The sequence below is a fragment of the Ischnura elegans genome, chromosome 5 (genome assembly GCF_921293095.1).
Source record: "Ischnura elegans chromosome 5, ioIscEleg1.1, whole genome shotgun sequence".
In the NCBI taxonomy this organism is placed as follows: Eukaryota; Metazoa; Arthropoda; class Insecta; order Odonata; family Coenagrionidae; genus Ischnura; species Ischnura elegans.
The window spans coordinates 64,995,675-65,012,984 of NC_060250.1; the positions used below are offsets into that span (position 1 = coordinate 64,995,675).

Sequence of the window (17,310 nt, forward strand, 5' to 3'; positions counted from 1 at the left end):
GTGCAATTAATGGACTAAATTACGACATCAAATGTCTTAACCGACTAACACCTAAAATGATCTAATCGCTATTATGACGACAAAGTTCTTTTCAGTCGTCTGAGAGAAAGCTCAATGTGCTTTTTATATATTCTCAAAACTTCACCACAAAGATGAATTAATTAGCACGTATATTCACTCAAAAATTGAGAGTACGCTTTTTTTTTAGCTCCACCGTTACAATCTAAACTCGTGCTAATAAAAAATTATTACTGCTTCACACGAGAAAGCGCAATGAAGCACCTATAGCTTATAAATATAAAATTGAATGATGTACCGCACGTGAACAGACATTCACTACTCCGTGCTAATAAAAGGGGTATAGTTTAACCTATCATTTTCTAGTGAAGACCTATTTAGAAGCTCCAAATCGACAGAAATGATCGGAAAACATTGAAAAAATTACCTTGAAGGATATACGACGTACCGTTTCAATTACTTACGACGTGATAGTTCCAGGAATAATGACATTAACCCATATAATGTTAAGCGAACAAATTTTCAACCAGATTTTATCTCCCGGTTTTCCTTCACCAGATTAATTACAAAAAAATCTGTTATTAAACGTGACGAGGAGCAACTTTCATAGAGAAAGCCTCCTTCCATTCAAATCGCTATCGTGATGAGGAATTAAAACTGATAATGGATTATTAATTGCATTTCTCATTGCTGCTACATTGCCTCTGTTAATTAATTAAAACCTGATAATTAAAGCTAACAAAAACTCAAGCATAGTTACACGTGATAGTAGGGAACATTTAAGATCTTACAGTATATGACCTAGGGACCGAAAATAAAAACATGAGGTATCTTCGAGTGTCCTCTGTTAAAACTAAAACCTTCCACACGCTTTCCAACGAAGCAACCATAATTTGGCACTTATTTGCCCATGTTTTTGAGAATATCATTCATACTTTTGCCTACATTTTAGCCAGAGAGTAGCTGAAAATTTTGGCGGAAATTTTATGGGTGGGTAAGCCACGGGTACTTGCTGCGCCTTTACCTTTTCAGAGTTACAATGCTTAAATGGTTATCTACTTACGATAGAAATAGTTGCATGAATTAAAGTGAATAAGCAAATCATAGTCGCTTGGATGCACATTCGAAATTTGCGAAGCAATTCTGGTGTACATTTCCGAATAACAAGCAAATTCGTTTGCAGAATTATTATCATAATAACAATAGCTTTAGAAAAGGTCAAAGAGCAAGGCAATTTTTTAATGAAATTAGCACCTAAAGCCCTTCCAGCTTCCATTCAATCCCACTGAGACGGGTAGACCAGATGTAAAATATATAACATTCCAAAAAACGATGAAATAGTGTTACGCATTGCAAACTCCTGCTTTGAAAATAGGAAACACCCTTACGACATCAAAGAACACTGTCCATGATACCTCTGCAACAGAGCTATAGAGGCAAAACACTGCTAGGGAACACGATGTAACCCACCACAATATAACCACGCTAATACTTACAAAACGCGGCGCATACAAACCAAGAGAAAGACGATTGACCCGTCCATTCATATTTAAAGCGCGACAGGCCTCCATGTATCTGTTCAAAGAATAAATACCACGATGACACGCAGGCCCATTGTCGCCAAGTGAACTCAATCACACGTAACCATCTCGTGCGCGATTCAGAGCTTCCCAATTTACAAAACGCTCGGGCTCCATTCGGCAGTTGTCGGCCATTATGCAAGTCTCCAACTCCCACCAGTAGAGACGCTCCCCACACCATCTGCCGCGTCTTGATTTATCGCTCGCGCTCCTCATTACCGGGCGATACGATGAAATGAGAACGCCTACACTTCGACGATTCATTCCGTGGCCAATCTCCCGAAGCGGCGACAGCTCTCGGGCCCATTTCCACCGGGATCGCAATGCGAGAGAAGAACGCTGAAAAAGTGAAGGCAGGTCGTTTCGTTGGCTCTCTTTAGACGGGCATCAATGGCTGTGACACTTCTCATCACTCTCCGCAGCTCGTCTTAACGAGGATGACGGCAGACCTGCGGAATATTTCTCCTGCCAGCTAATTACTCTTCGTCACGTCATCGCCTTCGTGACGAGGCACAACCAAAACTCAGCTTTCGCGCGCTACGAAGTACACTATGCCACGGGACCCGTGAGCGAAGAATTGGTAGGCGACCTATAACTGAGACACTGCCTGCTCTCACGGGTAACTTGTAACGCTGGAAAGGTAATTAAGAGTGGTAAAAAGGTGGAGAGCTAAGGCTTTGCCAACTTGTACCACGATTCACCAAATGATCACCAGTTCCCTGTCCTATACAGTGGATACGAGACCCTAGGGCGGGTTTGCGGGGTTACTCTCCTGGGCCGAAGTCTGAATCTATAAGATTAATACCTCTGCACCGCAGAAGGGGGAGGACAATGCAGGAAAAAGGAGGGAGGCACCGCCGCGATAGGAGGCCGACAACGCCACCTGGGATAGAATAGCGTTGGTAGGGAATGGAAGAGGACTCCCGCACAGTCACAGAGGCGGGTGGGTCCTACTACTAGCGAAACCATAATTTAATATTTCTACAAAAAAGAAAGATTTTCCTATGAGGAAGAAAAATCCTACGATTTTTCATAGATCGCCGTCCTATACAGAGACCTCTGACCTTACCATGGTATGGTATGATATGTACTTTGATATCAATTTTTCGCGATTAAATGATAAGTGAACATTTTCAAGCGCGCGAAAACGCGACGGCTAGGTATGAATGCTGGGAAAACCCCGTGTTACGTCATTCTGGTTCCCGCTGCCGCAAGTGAGGTGACCTTGGGGCGAGGCTTTGAGCGCTGGTACTATGCAGGCTGCTAGCAGGTAGCAGAGTACCCTGCTAGCAGGTAGCGCTTGGCTTAAATAAGGATTATTAATACCCTATCAAACGAAAGAAACTTCCGACCTTAGGCAGTTTTAACAGGTGATTATTAAGACATGTTTCCCTGAGCTCTGTGCCTCAAGCATGCATTGGTAATCTCTGACGATGTAAAATTCCTATCTACTCGTATAGAAACAAGGTCCCTGTGACGTCACGTAGAGTGGAATCGCATGAGCGCCAATTTGGCCTTTTAAAAATGAGGATAAAATTGACCATTGCCATTCGTCTAAACCGGTATTTCTAGAAACAAATAATTTGTATATTATGACTACAGTAATGGTGGGTAACGAATCGCAATCAATGCCTTTCGTTTTCTTTGATGAAGGAAACTACCCTATTATTTGAGCGTAGGAAAGTCTGACTTAAATGACGGTGAAATTTAACGCTAACCATCAGCATCGACGGCTCTACCGTAACATACGAAGATGGAAACTCAGAAAACATTTCAGCCCAATTACCTGTTCCAATCAAACGAGATCAAATCTTCTTCAAGTGATGACTCACTCCGCGTCGGACCGGCCTTCGTTGTGCACAGCGCGCCATAAAGCCTACCCTAATGCCTACGTGAAAATACCCTATTTCTCTCATCTACAGATATGAAAGATGAGATTAAGAGAATGAGACTAGGAGAAGAATAACCCAGAGATTTATCTCAATTCAATTGTTCGAAGCAGTCCTAAGCTGTCACAATAATACTTTCATAAGCAAAAAACGCGAAAGCAAGGTATATGTAATAAAAGCATTTTTTAAACACGTAAAAAAAACGTTTTTTGTATTAGCGTAGAAGAGCCTGATGGATGGAGGTGAGTAAGGATTGGCCTGCAATATTGATATCTTAACCTAATCAGCACCCACGCATTTTTATCCTTGTGATGAAAACCATATTTTTTTACTCTTTAGAGATTTTTATACTGTTCTTGTATTTGTAGACTGTATTTTTTTATTTAATTTTTATCTTCTACTTTTTAATCTTTTTTATTTTTGTCCCCCACATTTTATTGGTTAATCATGCATTCAATTAAACCAGAGCTGTAAAAGAAATGTATGCCAAACATTATAACTAAGGTCATATACTGATAAAATTTAAAGCCATTTCTCCATATGGAAATTTATTTAATATTTTAGAGTACAATGGTAATTGAATATCATATTGTCATGAGAAGCAAACAAGAGCGCAAAATTACAACCCGATCCGACTATGAAGACCGGGTTAAAAATCAATTGCAATATTCCATCGATGAAACAGACTAACAGACGAAGCAAGTTTAGAAAAAGCTTTGTAAAAATTGTAATTTCGTTGACTACCATTGGAGCGATTAGCATGATGGGTATGATTGGTTAGTGTGAGGCCTCGCGCATTCGACCGTAGACGTCAACCAGGATATAAAATGTTCGTACATAAGTCGGAAAAAGAATGCAGTTCATCCTCTTTAGCGAGGCAAGAGCATAGCCACCAATCCCCTTAATTAGTAACTGGGGCTGACGAGAGAGAGGTGGGGAGAATGAATATCGAGATCGATATGAGTGATTTACGGCCGCGAGATCTTTTTGGGGGAGCAATCACGGAGGGTTTACACTAAATCACCCGCCAATTACACTCCTTAAGTCTTGGGGTGTGAAATTTTTATTTGTATTCCCCTCAGAGAGTTGTAACGAGTTATGGCATAGGTGTGACTTGTCTCGTGGTAAATTGTAAAACGATCATGTTCTACGTGTAATGAAACAAAATCGGTCATACACTAGGACGCTTCACTGAGATGAAAGAGTTCACGCTTCCTTGGTCCATTCCTTCCTTCGTTTCATCCGGGCGATGCCTAACGTACCCTTCAATAGATAGGAATTAAAATTGGAACTCGTTTTCATTTTTAATTTGGAAATGACAGTGGTTGAAATTCGACTCTTTCACTGCGTCAGCGATGTAATTTATTAGGCTATACTTGAGGGAGCACATAGACCGACGACTGCCGTAATTACCGCATAAAACTTCCGCGTTCTCGTTACCTGATTAGCCAAGACAGACATATATCTAAAGAAAAGGTGAGAAGAACCGCTAACTCTGGAGATGAGAATCGCAATAATGATTTTGCAACCGAGATATAGAAACCAAGATTGATTTTTTTAAGGAACAAGTTACGACGGTGATAGTAAATTTGTTACATATTCTCAAAGAAAATGGTGTATGAAAGCCTAAAATACAATCCAACATAGACTTTTATCACATGAAAAAATTTCTTTGCGGCACTATTGCCATACGTGTTGCTGCAGACCAATGTTATACAACCTGGTTAGTGATAAAAGGATAACAGGGTTTAAGAAATTGACGTAGAGAGGTATAGCACGTATGAAAATTAAATAAATGCAAGTGGGGAAAATAAAATGCAAAACGAGGAATTCATGTAAACGCAAAAACATATTAACGTTGACTTCACCATGAACCAAACCTGGGAGGATTATGTTTATCAATAATGGCATCGACCTTCCCAAGTTTAAAAAAAAATGATTAAATTTACGCAAGGTGTAATGCGATGGTTTTTTGGGTAGAGCGCTTTCTATTGATCGCTAAATCCCGGGTTAACCCTTGAGACACCAAAAATAAATAAATTACAAAATAAATAAACGAAGTGCGAAGTGGCCCGGAGAAAGGAACTGCCCCTCCCCCTTGCCTTTAATTAGTGATTTTAATTTGTTGACTTACTGATCTGCATTGCACAAAGCAAACTGAATTAATTGATGAAGAACGTACCTTAAAATCTTCGGTATTAACAATACACCATTAAGCGCTTTCCTACAATGTGTAATAACTATGTTTCTATGGAATAACAATGGTTATTGCTTGATTTTCCAGACAACACGAACAAGGGAACCCATCATTAAGGCATCCTATCTTCGACTGGATAATTACTCAAATAAATGGGGAAATGTTGACTAGGTATGATTTTCGAGATAAATGACAATGAATGAAAGTAAAGGATACACCGACTGGTCATAAATCAAAAGCCATGGATGGCTTTCCGCATCGCAATTAAAAAATCAGGACAAAATATATCGCCCAGCCACAACTATTTTCAGTGAAATAAACGAGCAAACACGACTATGAGGACCATAAATACGTGCACGATTCACTCAGCAGCGAGAAGAATAAAACTGAAGGGTACTAAATATCGGAGGAGTGAATGAAAAATAGTTGGACATAAACTTTCATTATGAAACGTTCCTCGCAGGGCATCGCATGCATGACGGTTGATGGCCGGCAGAAAGAGTTGAAAGTCACGGTAGTCATTCAAAACTAACAGAGTTACGAAAGAGCGCCGCACGCCTGCGCTCTAAAGGACAAGCAAAGACAGAAGACCAGAGAAATAAACGTCGTCATTCTCTTTAGTCACATCTTTCACTCGGAAAACTCGATCTTTTCAGGGCGAACAAAAAAAATCCTCCGTCGGTCCTACGAATAGAGCGTCAGCCTACTCGGAAATAGACGTAGAACAGCAATTATCGCCCGCGCACGAAGACACCAGAGGGACTCGGGAGCGAATGCCGTAGCACGCGGCTGGGTTCTGGGAGTCACCCAAGAGGAAAAACAAAGAAGAATTAGGTAACGATGGCTAACTTAAGATGGACGCACAAGGAAGCCGTAAAAAAAAGACGGCAGGGCGTAGCAAGACGTTATGAGGATGATGATGGGTGCGATAAACGCGAGAAAACTTTGCGCAACCAAAAGACAAAAAACACGAAGCAATACTAATAACTAATCTTGTAAAAATATATGCGATTTACCACAATAAATGACAGCTTGCATAAACTACAAAGGTGATCGGCTAAAGTCAAGTTGGAAGGCAAATGTTACATAAGGATAATCCTCTCTTCTCGAAAAAGCTTTCGCCTTTAAAAGAATGATACGGACATAAAAGATGTTATTTTAAGAGAGGCAATCATGAACATTTCCTTCCACACACATATAATTCATGAAAATACTTTTAGATTTCATGAGCTTTACCGGAACTGTTTTAGAAGCCCGCATGTCTGATAACTTTAAAAGAATGGACCAACAATCCATCACTTCTCTTCAAATATCAAAGTCAGTATATGGCTCAAACTAAGTTTACTACCTCGATGGCTCAGCATTTATAATGCTCTCAAAGTCATAGAAACTAGACCCTTTTCAGCATGAATCCCATTCCATGTGGCTATTAGTAATCTAAATTGAATACATGGATTACTTAAGATACCATTCCGAAACCAGAGGAGCGTGTATGTTTTTCTTGCAAATGTTAAAAATTGACAATAAATATAGTTTTATTCAAGCATTACTCTTCTACTAGTATTCAACTACGCCAAATGCACGATTATTTTGACTTGAATAAGGCAAATCAAAGAAATTTACATATAACAAACAAAAAGACGGAAATAAGAAAAGGGACATTAAATATTGGAGAAATTGTGGGTGAAAACTCACGAGAAATGGGACCTGAACTCACGAATTTCAGGTCACTGTCGCGTCATCATATAATCTTTCTGGGTCGTCTTGAGGGCACGCGAATTCGAGGAGGAAACTTAATTACGGAAAGTTTCGCTCACCTACCGACGCGTTAAGAAGATATTTCTTTTACCCAAAACGAAAAAATCTTTTCTGCATATCCTTTCTGTCCTACTAGTAATTGAATGAGGACAATAAACGAAAGAAGAAATAGCACAAAAAAATATATCGAATAGCCCAAATTAAAAGAAAAAAGACACTCAGCGTCTCATGTTTTCGAAACGAGAAGAACTTATTTCAAATTAAAAATGTGCGCACTAAAACGCGAATTATTCCACCACCTCCATTTTTACATTATGTACCTACGCATCGGACGGATATTATAAAAACTATTAATGATCCCTTAAATTTGAGCCTTACGATAAGCCGGAATACTTAATACCCCATTCAAAGTACACCGAATAATTTCGATGGCTGGAAATACATGATACTGAAAACTTAACACTTGACAAAATAAGCGAATATCAATAGTGTAATAAATATAACACAATATTCATTGCCAAAGTCCACACCAACATTTTTGAATATTTTAAGACATACAGCAAATGTAGCAAGTTCATTTGAACGAATCAATCAATCACAACTCATTAATTTACGCAAAAACATGATTAATACAAATTCGAGTAAGGACCTCAACTTCCTTTGATACGAAAAATACTCAACTTTCACTCCTGAAGTGAGTTATGAAAATGGCATTACCTAGAATACATACTGGCAAATAGGACCGTTTACTTTCTCCGAAGTAACACTGTTCTCTTTCCCTAAAAAAATTACATTGCTCTCCGGCGGGGATGAAAGATACTCCGAATTTGGGAGTGGATTCTTGCTATTTCCTCTAAAAATGGCGAGGAGGTAAAACGAAAATCCACCCACAAAGTGTACCGGTCGGGGGCTCCCCCGATCCCCAGGAAGACATTTCTTTCTCTTTTCGCACACCTTTCCCCTTTTGGAGAACCTGACATTACTTTTTCATTCCGCAGAAACTCTCACTGTCGATCTGGAAGCTGCGGTGTGCGAAAACGACGCAAAAAATACGTACACCGCTGGGGAGGGATTTCCGAACAGACTTTTTTACTTCCTTCCCTGAATGTCGAAATCCGGGAACAAAATTTGATCGGCCGTCACCGGAGCGTTGCCAAAGCGAGAACATAACTATTTCCTTTGCCGTTGAATTTTCCTGCTGCGAATCCGACCAATTGAAATGTCCTTTTTTTCATGCCTCGCGAACTGTTTCCACGGTGAAATACCGCAGTACATTCGCGAAATAAGCACCGTCACCCGGCGAGGCAATTACGGGAAAAAATGAGAAATCGCATGACCCGATTTTTAGATCTCAATTGCAATTGTTCCGCATTTTTCCTAGCGCGAAAAATGGTAATGCTTCGTGTAACCAATCCACTTATCGTCCTAGAAAGCATGATACCAATGAATGGAAGTCCAGACCCACTGGAGGATTTTAGGGTGAAATGCGGTAAGGACCGTAAATTTCCTGCTTCAATTCCAATAGTGATTCTAAATTACAAGCGTGAACTTAAGTCTTGATTTGGAGAACAAAATCATGTTAAAAATAAATAAAATGCCATCTATAAAGCCACTTAATTTGGTCATGTCGTTGCATATACATACGAAAATAGTAAATCGATATAACTTCTACAGAATTCAAGAGCCTTAATTAGCTCTGCTCTTTCATTATTGATAAATGCCGCTAAAAGCACGCACCAAAATACAAACCAAAAGAACGCATGCAGAATATAAATATGATTCTTCAAGAAAACCTCAATCTCATCCAATATTACAATCGAAATTTTATAAGCGAAAAAGAAACTGGTTCTATAGCATAAACATATTAACAAATAAATCTGCACATCGTAATATTCATCGACATAGAACGTATCAATTCCTTAAGTCAACGAACACAGATGGTAGAATTAAGGTATGATTTATAAGGATGCAAAGCATTACCGGCGGCTTAAAACTATCTGATCAATTAGTTACCGGTTTCCTTTGCAGTCTAGCGTTAGGGCACCAACTGGCTACAAGTTTCGAGGTGGGGAACTTAGAATCTCTGCGGCGCAAGGCGTTTAATCTTCGTCGCGTGAACATATCTCATCCATTAAACTCGTTCCTTGGAGCTTGGAAGCTCCTTAGAGGAGCGAAATCAGTCCTCAGCACGCGGGCATCAATCATTCATCAAAATCCTCCGTGCAGTGGGCGGACTAAAGGATATATGCACTGGTGGATATCGTTGAACGATAAGCACCATCAAAGCAGTTAGGCTCGCTGCCAATAGAAACAATATTCAATTAAAAACAGCCGAGGAAAAATCAGGAATACAAACTGTTGAAAAATACGGAAGCCTCTCCATCTTTCCCATGCTTCGTTACGCGCCCCCTTTTTCACTAATCTCTCTCGGGAAGAGAGATTTGTGTTTATTTATGATTGAGCAGCACGCCTTCCAGACTTGGCTCGGTGCCCTCAAGGTGGACAGTGAAGGAAATGGTCGCTCCTTCATCACCAGTGGCATACACGGTGAGCATGCAACGTCTGATTAACTTCCGTGTGCGTGTGACAGTGTATGAAGGGAAATGGAATGAAATTGAGGCGCGGAGAAATAAAGCGCCCTCTTACCATCCCTTCCACACTCGAGAGCCGAGAGAGAAGATGGAGAGTCAAGAGACGTTTGGAAAAAAGCCGTTCACCTTCAACCACACCCTTGCGCATAGCCTTCAATGTCGAATGAAGGTATGGACCTCTAGCCTAAAGTAAGAGGAGGTATGAGAGGGCGTTGCAGAAATTGCGAAGGTTCTCTGTTAGCCAGCAAGGTGAAGGAGACACACCTGCTACACAAACTGATGAAAGATGAGTTCCTAAAAGGATTAGAACAAGGAAAAATGTGACAGCTGACTTGATTTGCGATAATTTGCACATTTTATAGTCAACATTAATGTCTTCTCAACTGACGGAAACATTCTCACTCAACGCACTATCATCATTATGGACCTAATACTTGCTGATTAGAAAGGGACTCGTGAGGATTCGAAAAAACCTTATGATAAGAGATTCGAATATCTGTTCCACATGGCGGCTGTGGAATATTCACAACGAATACGATATGCAATTTGAGAAATATTAACAATAAACAGAGAAATCAAGCGGAAAGAGGTATTTATTTAATAACTATAACGAAAAAAATCACAATTTTCATTTACTTCAAATGAATACGTACACGGTATCAGGACAAGAGGAAACGAATTTTTGAAAAGACATTCACATTTCACCACATTTTCGATTCGAAATATCGCTATTTACATTGTATTTCCTCTTGATGGAGCAGATCTGGTCAAACTGGTTTAATTGGCATCACAAGTCACGCATCGGATAAATGCTCGTCATTAAGTCACGAGCTTGACAGTACTCATTATTTTCCAAATTAAGAAAAGATAAAATTCCACATTTAATCTAGGAGAAAAGGCAGCAAAGGATTCAAAACTTCCACAGTATCTAAAATTGCTCATAAATTAGGGCGTAAATTGAAGAAGAAAAAAAAACTTTCCCCATCCTTTATACCCTTGGTTATCTCCGCCCTTTGGTATGGTTTCAATATACATACACGTATATACTCTTCTTGAACGCATATTTAAACAATACCACCACAAAATCGATTTCATATCCTTTTCCAGTCAATAATTTTACTACGTTTTAACAATCTCCTCTCACCCTAAATATGAGAAACCCTTCTAACCAGATATAATACGATTCTTTCCAAACTACATTCTGTGAAAAAAGCATAATAACTAATAGCGAAGATCTACGACCAAAATGCACTGTATTTGCATATGAAAATGCGGTTATAACACTCTTTTAACTATTGATCAGCGAAATCAAATTGTTAAACAATTATATTAGCATTAACATAAACATGGGTTTCAGCTGATTTCTCTCTTTAACAAAGACCATGCAAAAGAAATAATTTTGAAAAAACTACTTTAAAAAAATATACAATAGTATAATATAATATTCACTTTACGTCAATTTGACAACATAATATAAAAGCAGACACCTAATGCACCGAAAAAACTTCTTGAAAGCCCATCAATAAGGGAGTGGCATGATTTTACGCTTGATGCTAAGCAAAACACGTACGGTAAGATGATGATGATATTTACTACAGAGACAGGAAATGAAAACTCCCTAAAGGTAAAAAAAAGCTGTTGGCATGAGTAAAGTTGGCTCACGAAAAAACGGAGCTTCTTACAACCATATGCCTCTTAAAAGCATTGAGCGTAACATCATTATCACCCATTCCCACCCTGGATATTCAACGAAACGCACAGCACGATGATTCCCCACGACGCGACGCGTAAAAACGGGGCGAGGGAACTTTCTATAAAATGAAAACATCCTTAATGAAATTCGGGAGAAAAAAATGCGTATCGGGAGGAATACAAATGTTAAGCGAGTGAAACAAAAACGTGGCATGACGACGCGTCCGGTAGGAAATGCAGGAGAACGCAACACCGTCCGCCAGCTGTGGAGCATGGGAAAAAGATATGGGTTCGAAAAAGCAATGCGATAAGAGAAGGACGGGATTATAATTAGCCATTAAATTATTCTACCGATTAAGGTACGTTTCCATGGAGTATTTACGAAATATTCTGCCCTCCCTTCATGGACTTCCCTCTTCAATTCACAATAAGACTTACCCTCTTTGATTCAATCTAAAAACCCTATTATCATCCTTTATCTCCCACGTTTACCCAACATTATACCCTCTAACCCTGTTTTCAACATTCCCTTACTCTCTAAAGGCCGTTTTACACGGTACACGGAATTGCGCAGGCTAGAGCTGCATTTATTTCTAAAATGGCGTGGAATTGCGCGAATGCATAAACGAAATTAGAACAGGGGCTATTTTTCCGTCTCGCATCCACGCATTCTCGTATGTGTTCTAGCAATTCACCGCTTTACACGACGCAATTTTGATTGCGCCTTCGCACGTACGTCAGATTGCGCAATTCCGTGTACCGTGTAAAACGGCCTTAAAAACTTGCTCCATCCATACCTCGTGTCTCCTCCGTATCTCATCTAGAAGTTGCCTCTCCACACCTACCGTATACAGTACTTCGTCGCTCCTCCTCTTTTTCGTTCACTTTACTTTCTCCATTTTTCGCCACATATCTCAAATGCCTCCAGTATTCTCTCGACCTCATTCATAAGTATCCACGTTTCCTCACTATAATGTGCTATACTCCAGATCAAACTCTTCACTAAACTTTTCTTTAAACTCATACATAACAATCATTTCTGCTCATGAACGTCTCCTTTGATAACGCAGTTCTCTCCATACTGTCCATACCGCTGTTTTCCTCTATAGTGCGGCCTTAATAGTTAAATTGCTCTGCCTGATCAAGTGGAAAAGCAGGTACACTCCAAAAAGCAACGGGATAAGAGAGGAAGGGGATATGGATGAAACTAAGTGGGGGCTTGGGGAGCAATAAAAAGAAACAGGGAGAACATTAAGGCATTTGGACTTCTCGCCTGAATGAACGTATTCGAGGAACAGTTTTTGGACGGGGCAGTGGTGTGAGCGGCGGCATGACGAATTTTACTCACTACTTTCTCCCCCGCAGCGGACGTTGTGGTGCTGGCGATGGTGTCTGTGCTGATGGTGGTGCAGGTGATCGCCCGTACCTGCAAGGAAAAGGAGAAAGAATAATCATAACGCCTCACGAAAAGTGCATTCCTCATATGAGAGAGCTTTCTTGCGTCGGAGGAAGGAAATGTGTGGACCGGACTGTGTAACGACCGCCTTCCGGCCATCAAACATCAAATGCACACACACATCATGAAGCCTGAAACTCGTATTGCGTCACAAGAAAATCGTCTTTTTATCTCACCGAGCCGTGAGCATAATCCAGCGAAAAATAACCCGACGCTGGGGAGAAATCTCAACGGCGGTATCGGAAAATCTATTTTCATCCCCCAAGTGAAAGGCTTTAAGAGAGCTATTACTGCAATGACAGGAAGAAAACTTATCCAATACTTAGCGTCGACTTTAAAAGTGACGAATGCGCACGCGGCCTGTCTTAATTGATGAGGAGTATTAAATGGCTGTGACTAAATGCATTGAGTGCGATACGCACTCAAGACAACCAGCAGCGGTCACAACTCATTTCACCCAGAAAGGCACATTTCACTCCAGTTCATAAAAAGTTGAGGACTGATAAAATGATTATATCGTCAAAATAAAATGCTGTTTAAAGAGCAGAGTAATCAAATATGAAAGATAAATCAGTCACGAACCGCTTAGATGCATCATGAAAAACATAACTAATATAACTCTATTCGAGAGTGTACGTAAAAAAAAATGAATGAGCACTCCTTTGCACTCTCACTTATACGTATAGAAAATACCACGCCCCATGATATGTGTAAACATAATTGGCGACGTTTTAAATTAAATACTTTCGTATTAATAATTAACTTCAGGTTCAATGAATCTTAAACACATAAAATTGAAGATGAAGAATTTTTCGTTTCCAGGTTCGATAGAAAAGGTATCCCGAGCCATATTTTCACCGTTTACCTATGGATATCAAGATCCCTCTTCACTGTAAAATATAAGAAAATATCTAATTTCTTTATTGCTTTAAAAATGTGTATTTTCCACGGATTGTGAAACATACAAATATTGTGTTCGTGGAAAGTACAAATTTTTATAAGCACAATTCATTTCTCATTGAGGAAAACACAAATTTGGCGTCACAATCAACAGCAGTTGGAATTAGACTAAGTTCACTTGCCAACATTTGAGACTAATTCCAGGATTTTCCACTAGTCATAACGATAAATGCATAGTAAAAATTGGAAGGATACTTCGCTAGAATAAATGCTCATTTTGCAGTTCTGACTGAACATTGCTTTTGTCACTTTTGACAAACAGTTTTGCAGTGCGGCTCCTACACACAATCTTTGGCATTGTGCAGTTGGACGGGGGAGGTGTAGAGTGAAAGAAGGAAATGTTCGGAGCACGCCCGTGATTAGCCCTCCGCTCCACTCTCGTTATTTCCCTCCCCCACAACGGCCGATAGTTTGCAGCGGCACGCCACCGCGGAGATGACAATCGCTCCCCGTCATTGTCCGGGCTTTCTCCAGCGAAGCGGAGTTGGGAGAGAGAGAGAGATAGAAAGAGAAGGGTGGTCGCTTTCACGGATTGGGTCGGCTGGGCAAGTAATGGAATGGACGAGGACTGATGGGCTCGGCCGCCGCCCAACCCCTTGTGCAAAGGCCCGCGCCGGGACGTACCAGGGCACCCGTATCGCGCCACCCATTCCGCCACCACCACCACCCAGTCGGTCCACAGGTGGGGAGCGAATAGTTTTCTCCCCCTCACAACACTCCCTTGCACTGTTACACACGCCGTCTGGTCGGTGAGGAATGGACACAGGAAGACTCCAATGTTGGGAACTGATGTGTGAGTTCGCCTCAGGTGATTCCTGGCTTCGCGAAATGGGACGGCAGTGCCGGAAGTTTTGTTCATTCACGAACCTAACATATTGTATGCACAAAGGGAGGAATTCCTTTGCTGATAAAAAAATATGCACAAAAAAGGCCCCAAAGGCTGAAAAAAGCGTAGATTTAAATGAATATTCTTGACTACCTTACATGTTATCAGTTGCGGATTCAAAGGGAGACTCGCCTCAAGTTAAAAGAATTTTCAAAACATAAAAGTTTGGTTGTTCCGGACACGATTATCATAATTAATGTGTTAATTCAAGAATCTGATAAGTTGTTTACACAAAGGGAGAAATTCTTGTGCTAATAAATAAAATATGTGTCGAAAATGGCTCAAACTGTAAAAAAAAGCGTTGATTTGAATTCAAATTATTAACCATTTTGCAAGTAAACAGCGAATTCAAATATTGACCCTTTCGCCTGCATTTACTTAAAGTTTTCAAAACATAAAAGTGTGATTGTTCCAGACATGGTTGAGAAATACAATAGTTTTTACCAAGTAGAGAATTTAAAACTTACAAAAAAACTCCATTAATTGATTGATGCCATAAAGGACTTTTATAATTTTAGGAAGTAAAACTTTCGGCAATAAAAACTCGCACTACATTCATGTGCCAGTTGAAGGAATTTTGAAACTATACATAGAAAAGGTAGGAGTTATATAACTGCTTTTAACTGCACAGTTGTGGAGGAACTTCCTGAAAGAGATCTGCGGCCCTTCCTCGATACCCCTAAACCCACTAAAGGAGGCGACCGGGGAAAGAGCGCGGCTGTGCTCACCAAAAGCTCAGTATGACCTAGAAAGGATGCGGAGGAAAATAGCTGGAAGGGTGGGCTTGAGGAAATTGACTGGAGAAACGAAGTAAAAGTCATTTTCATGAAAACTTTCAAAATATACACCCCTAACTGCATGCTATCGAATGAATGCCACATATTTTTCACAAGTTCACATCTTTTCCGGAAATTAGAATTGAATGCTGAATTTGAAATCAGCATTTTAACACAGGTTCTCCTTGCAACATATTTCAAATCGTAGAAAAAATTATTCACTCTAAAATATTCATCTTTTTGCCATAAACAATTTTCCTCATACCTAAATAATTATGATAAAAGTAAAAGTTATTCACCGTAGTGTTTGAGCTACAAGCACATGCAATTCAAGTCAAATCATGTTGGTTATGTGAAAATAACGCAACAGGTGCCATATTGCTGGAAATATTGTTTACTTAAAAATATTAGGATTAAATGATCCTTTTAAACTTTTTTTCTCGATATATGCCTTGCATGCCGGCAAAACAAATCTCCGAGAGCATTATTTGCGATAAATGCCTGACTACAGGGTAGGTTAACATGTACGAGTTAATTTCAGTTTGTATGATTGATTTTTATGCGGACAGTAACGGAACATGTAGGAAAGAATGAACCAAAGTAGAACAGGTTCTATTTTTCGTTCATCCGTTCGCACAAGTTGGGTGGTTACACGGAGAATTTTCTGTTCATTCACGAGTGCTTACATTTAGACATTAACTTGTATGCGTTATTGTATCGTCCAACCAGGCCTTAAGTATTTGTTTCGAACCGTGTGGTCGCGAGAGTAACTTCTAAAAAGCTGCAAACTTGAATGAGAAAGATAAGAGGGGCCTTCGGAGGAATGGGTTGGAAGCGGTTCGGTATGCCGTGGACCGCATTTCAGGGTGTTGGCCGTCGCCGCGCTCCGAGCATTCTCTTGAGCGTACCAAGTGCCCCTTTGCCCGGCTCCTTTGAAGACTTTCGCTTTCCGTCGAGGGACGGCGTTTCGCCTCGAATCACACACAAAAAAACTGCCCGACCCGATATTTTTATGCGCGGGGCGTGCCGAAGCTCTCGGAATTATCGCCGCATTCCTCTCTGGCGGGAAGAGAGAGAGAGAGAGACGCAAACTTTCCCAATTAGAAGTGGATCGGTTTTTTGGCGAACGATTCCGTCGAGTTTTGGGAAATGGGACCCGTTAGAGTGGGGAGCAGGATTCGAGAGGAAACTCGCTTGGAGCGTTATTTTCAAGGAGTAATTTAATAAATAATACGTCTTCATGAAAGCTTGTGTGGTCGACCCTTCTGAGTGTTCACTCCAGAAAAAACCCAGTGGTGAGGAAAATTATAGAAAAACACAACATGAATACTACAAAATGAGAATGGTGAAATAATGAGCTACAGTCTTTGACTCACATCTTCAACATAATCAGTTGGCCAATCGGTGAAAGTACCGACACTTTAACAATAATGATATGGCATCTCTTTATAAGATTATAAAATCGTGAAAAAAATAATTCGCGTAGAAAAAATGAAAATCCCGATGG

At 40.2% G+C, this 17,310-nt stretch overlaps 2 protein-coding genes across 2 annotated transcripts in view; one reads left to right on the forward strand and one right to left on the reverse strand.

The window, feature by feature from the left end:
• LOC124158984 overlaps positions 1-17,310 on the reverse strand; it is an 801,817-nt gene that overhangs the window by 663,482 nt on the left and 121,025 nt on the right. The window contains exon 3 of the mRNA XM_046534437.1: positions 13,074-13,151. Coding sequence (XP_046390393.1) covers positions 13,074-13,151 — 78 coding nt within the window. The remainder of the gene's footprint in view (positions 1-13,073; positions 13,152-17,310) is intronic.
• The window catches only part of LOC124158985, a 279,907-nt gene that overhangs the window by 148,826 nt on the left and 113,771 nt on the right, over positions 1-17,310 (forward strand). The gene's annotated exons all lie outside the window — the stretch shown is intronic.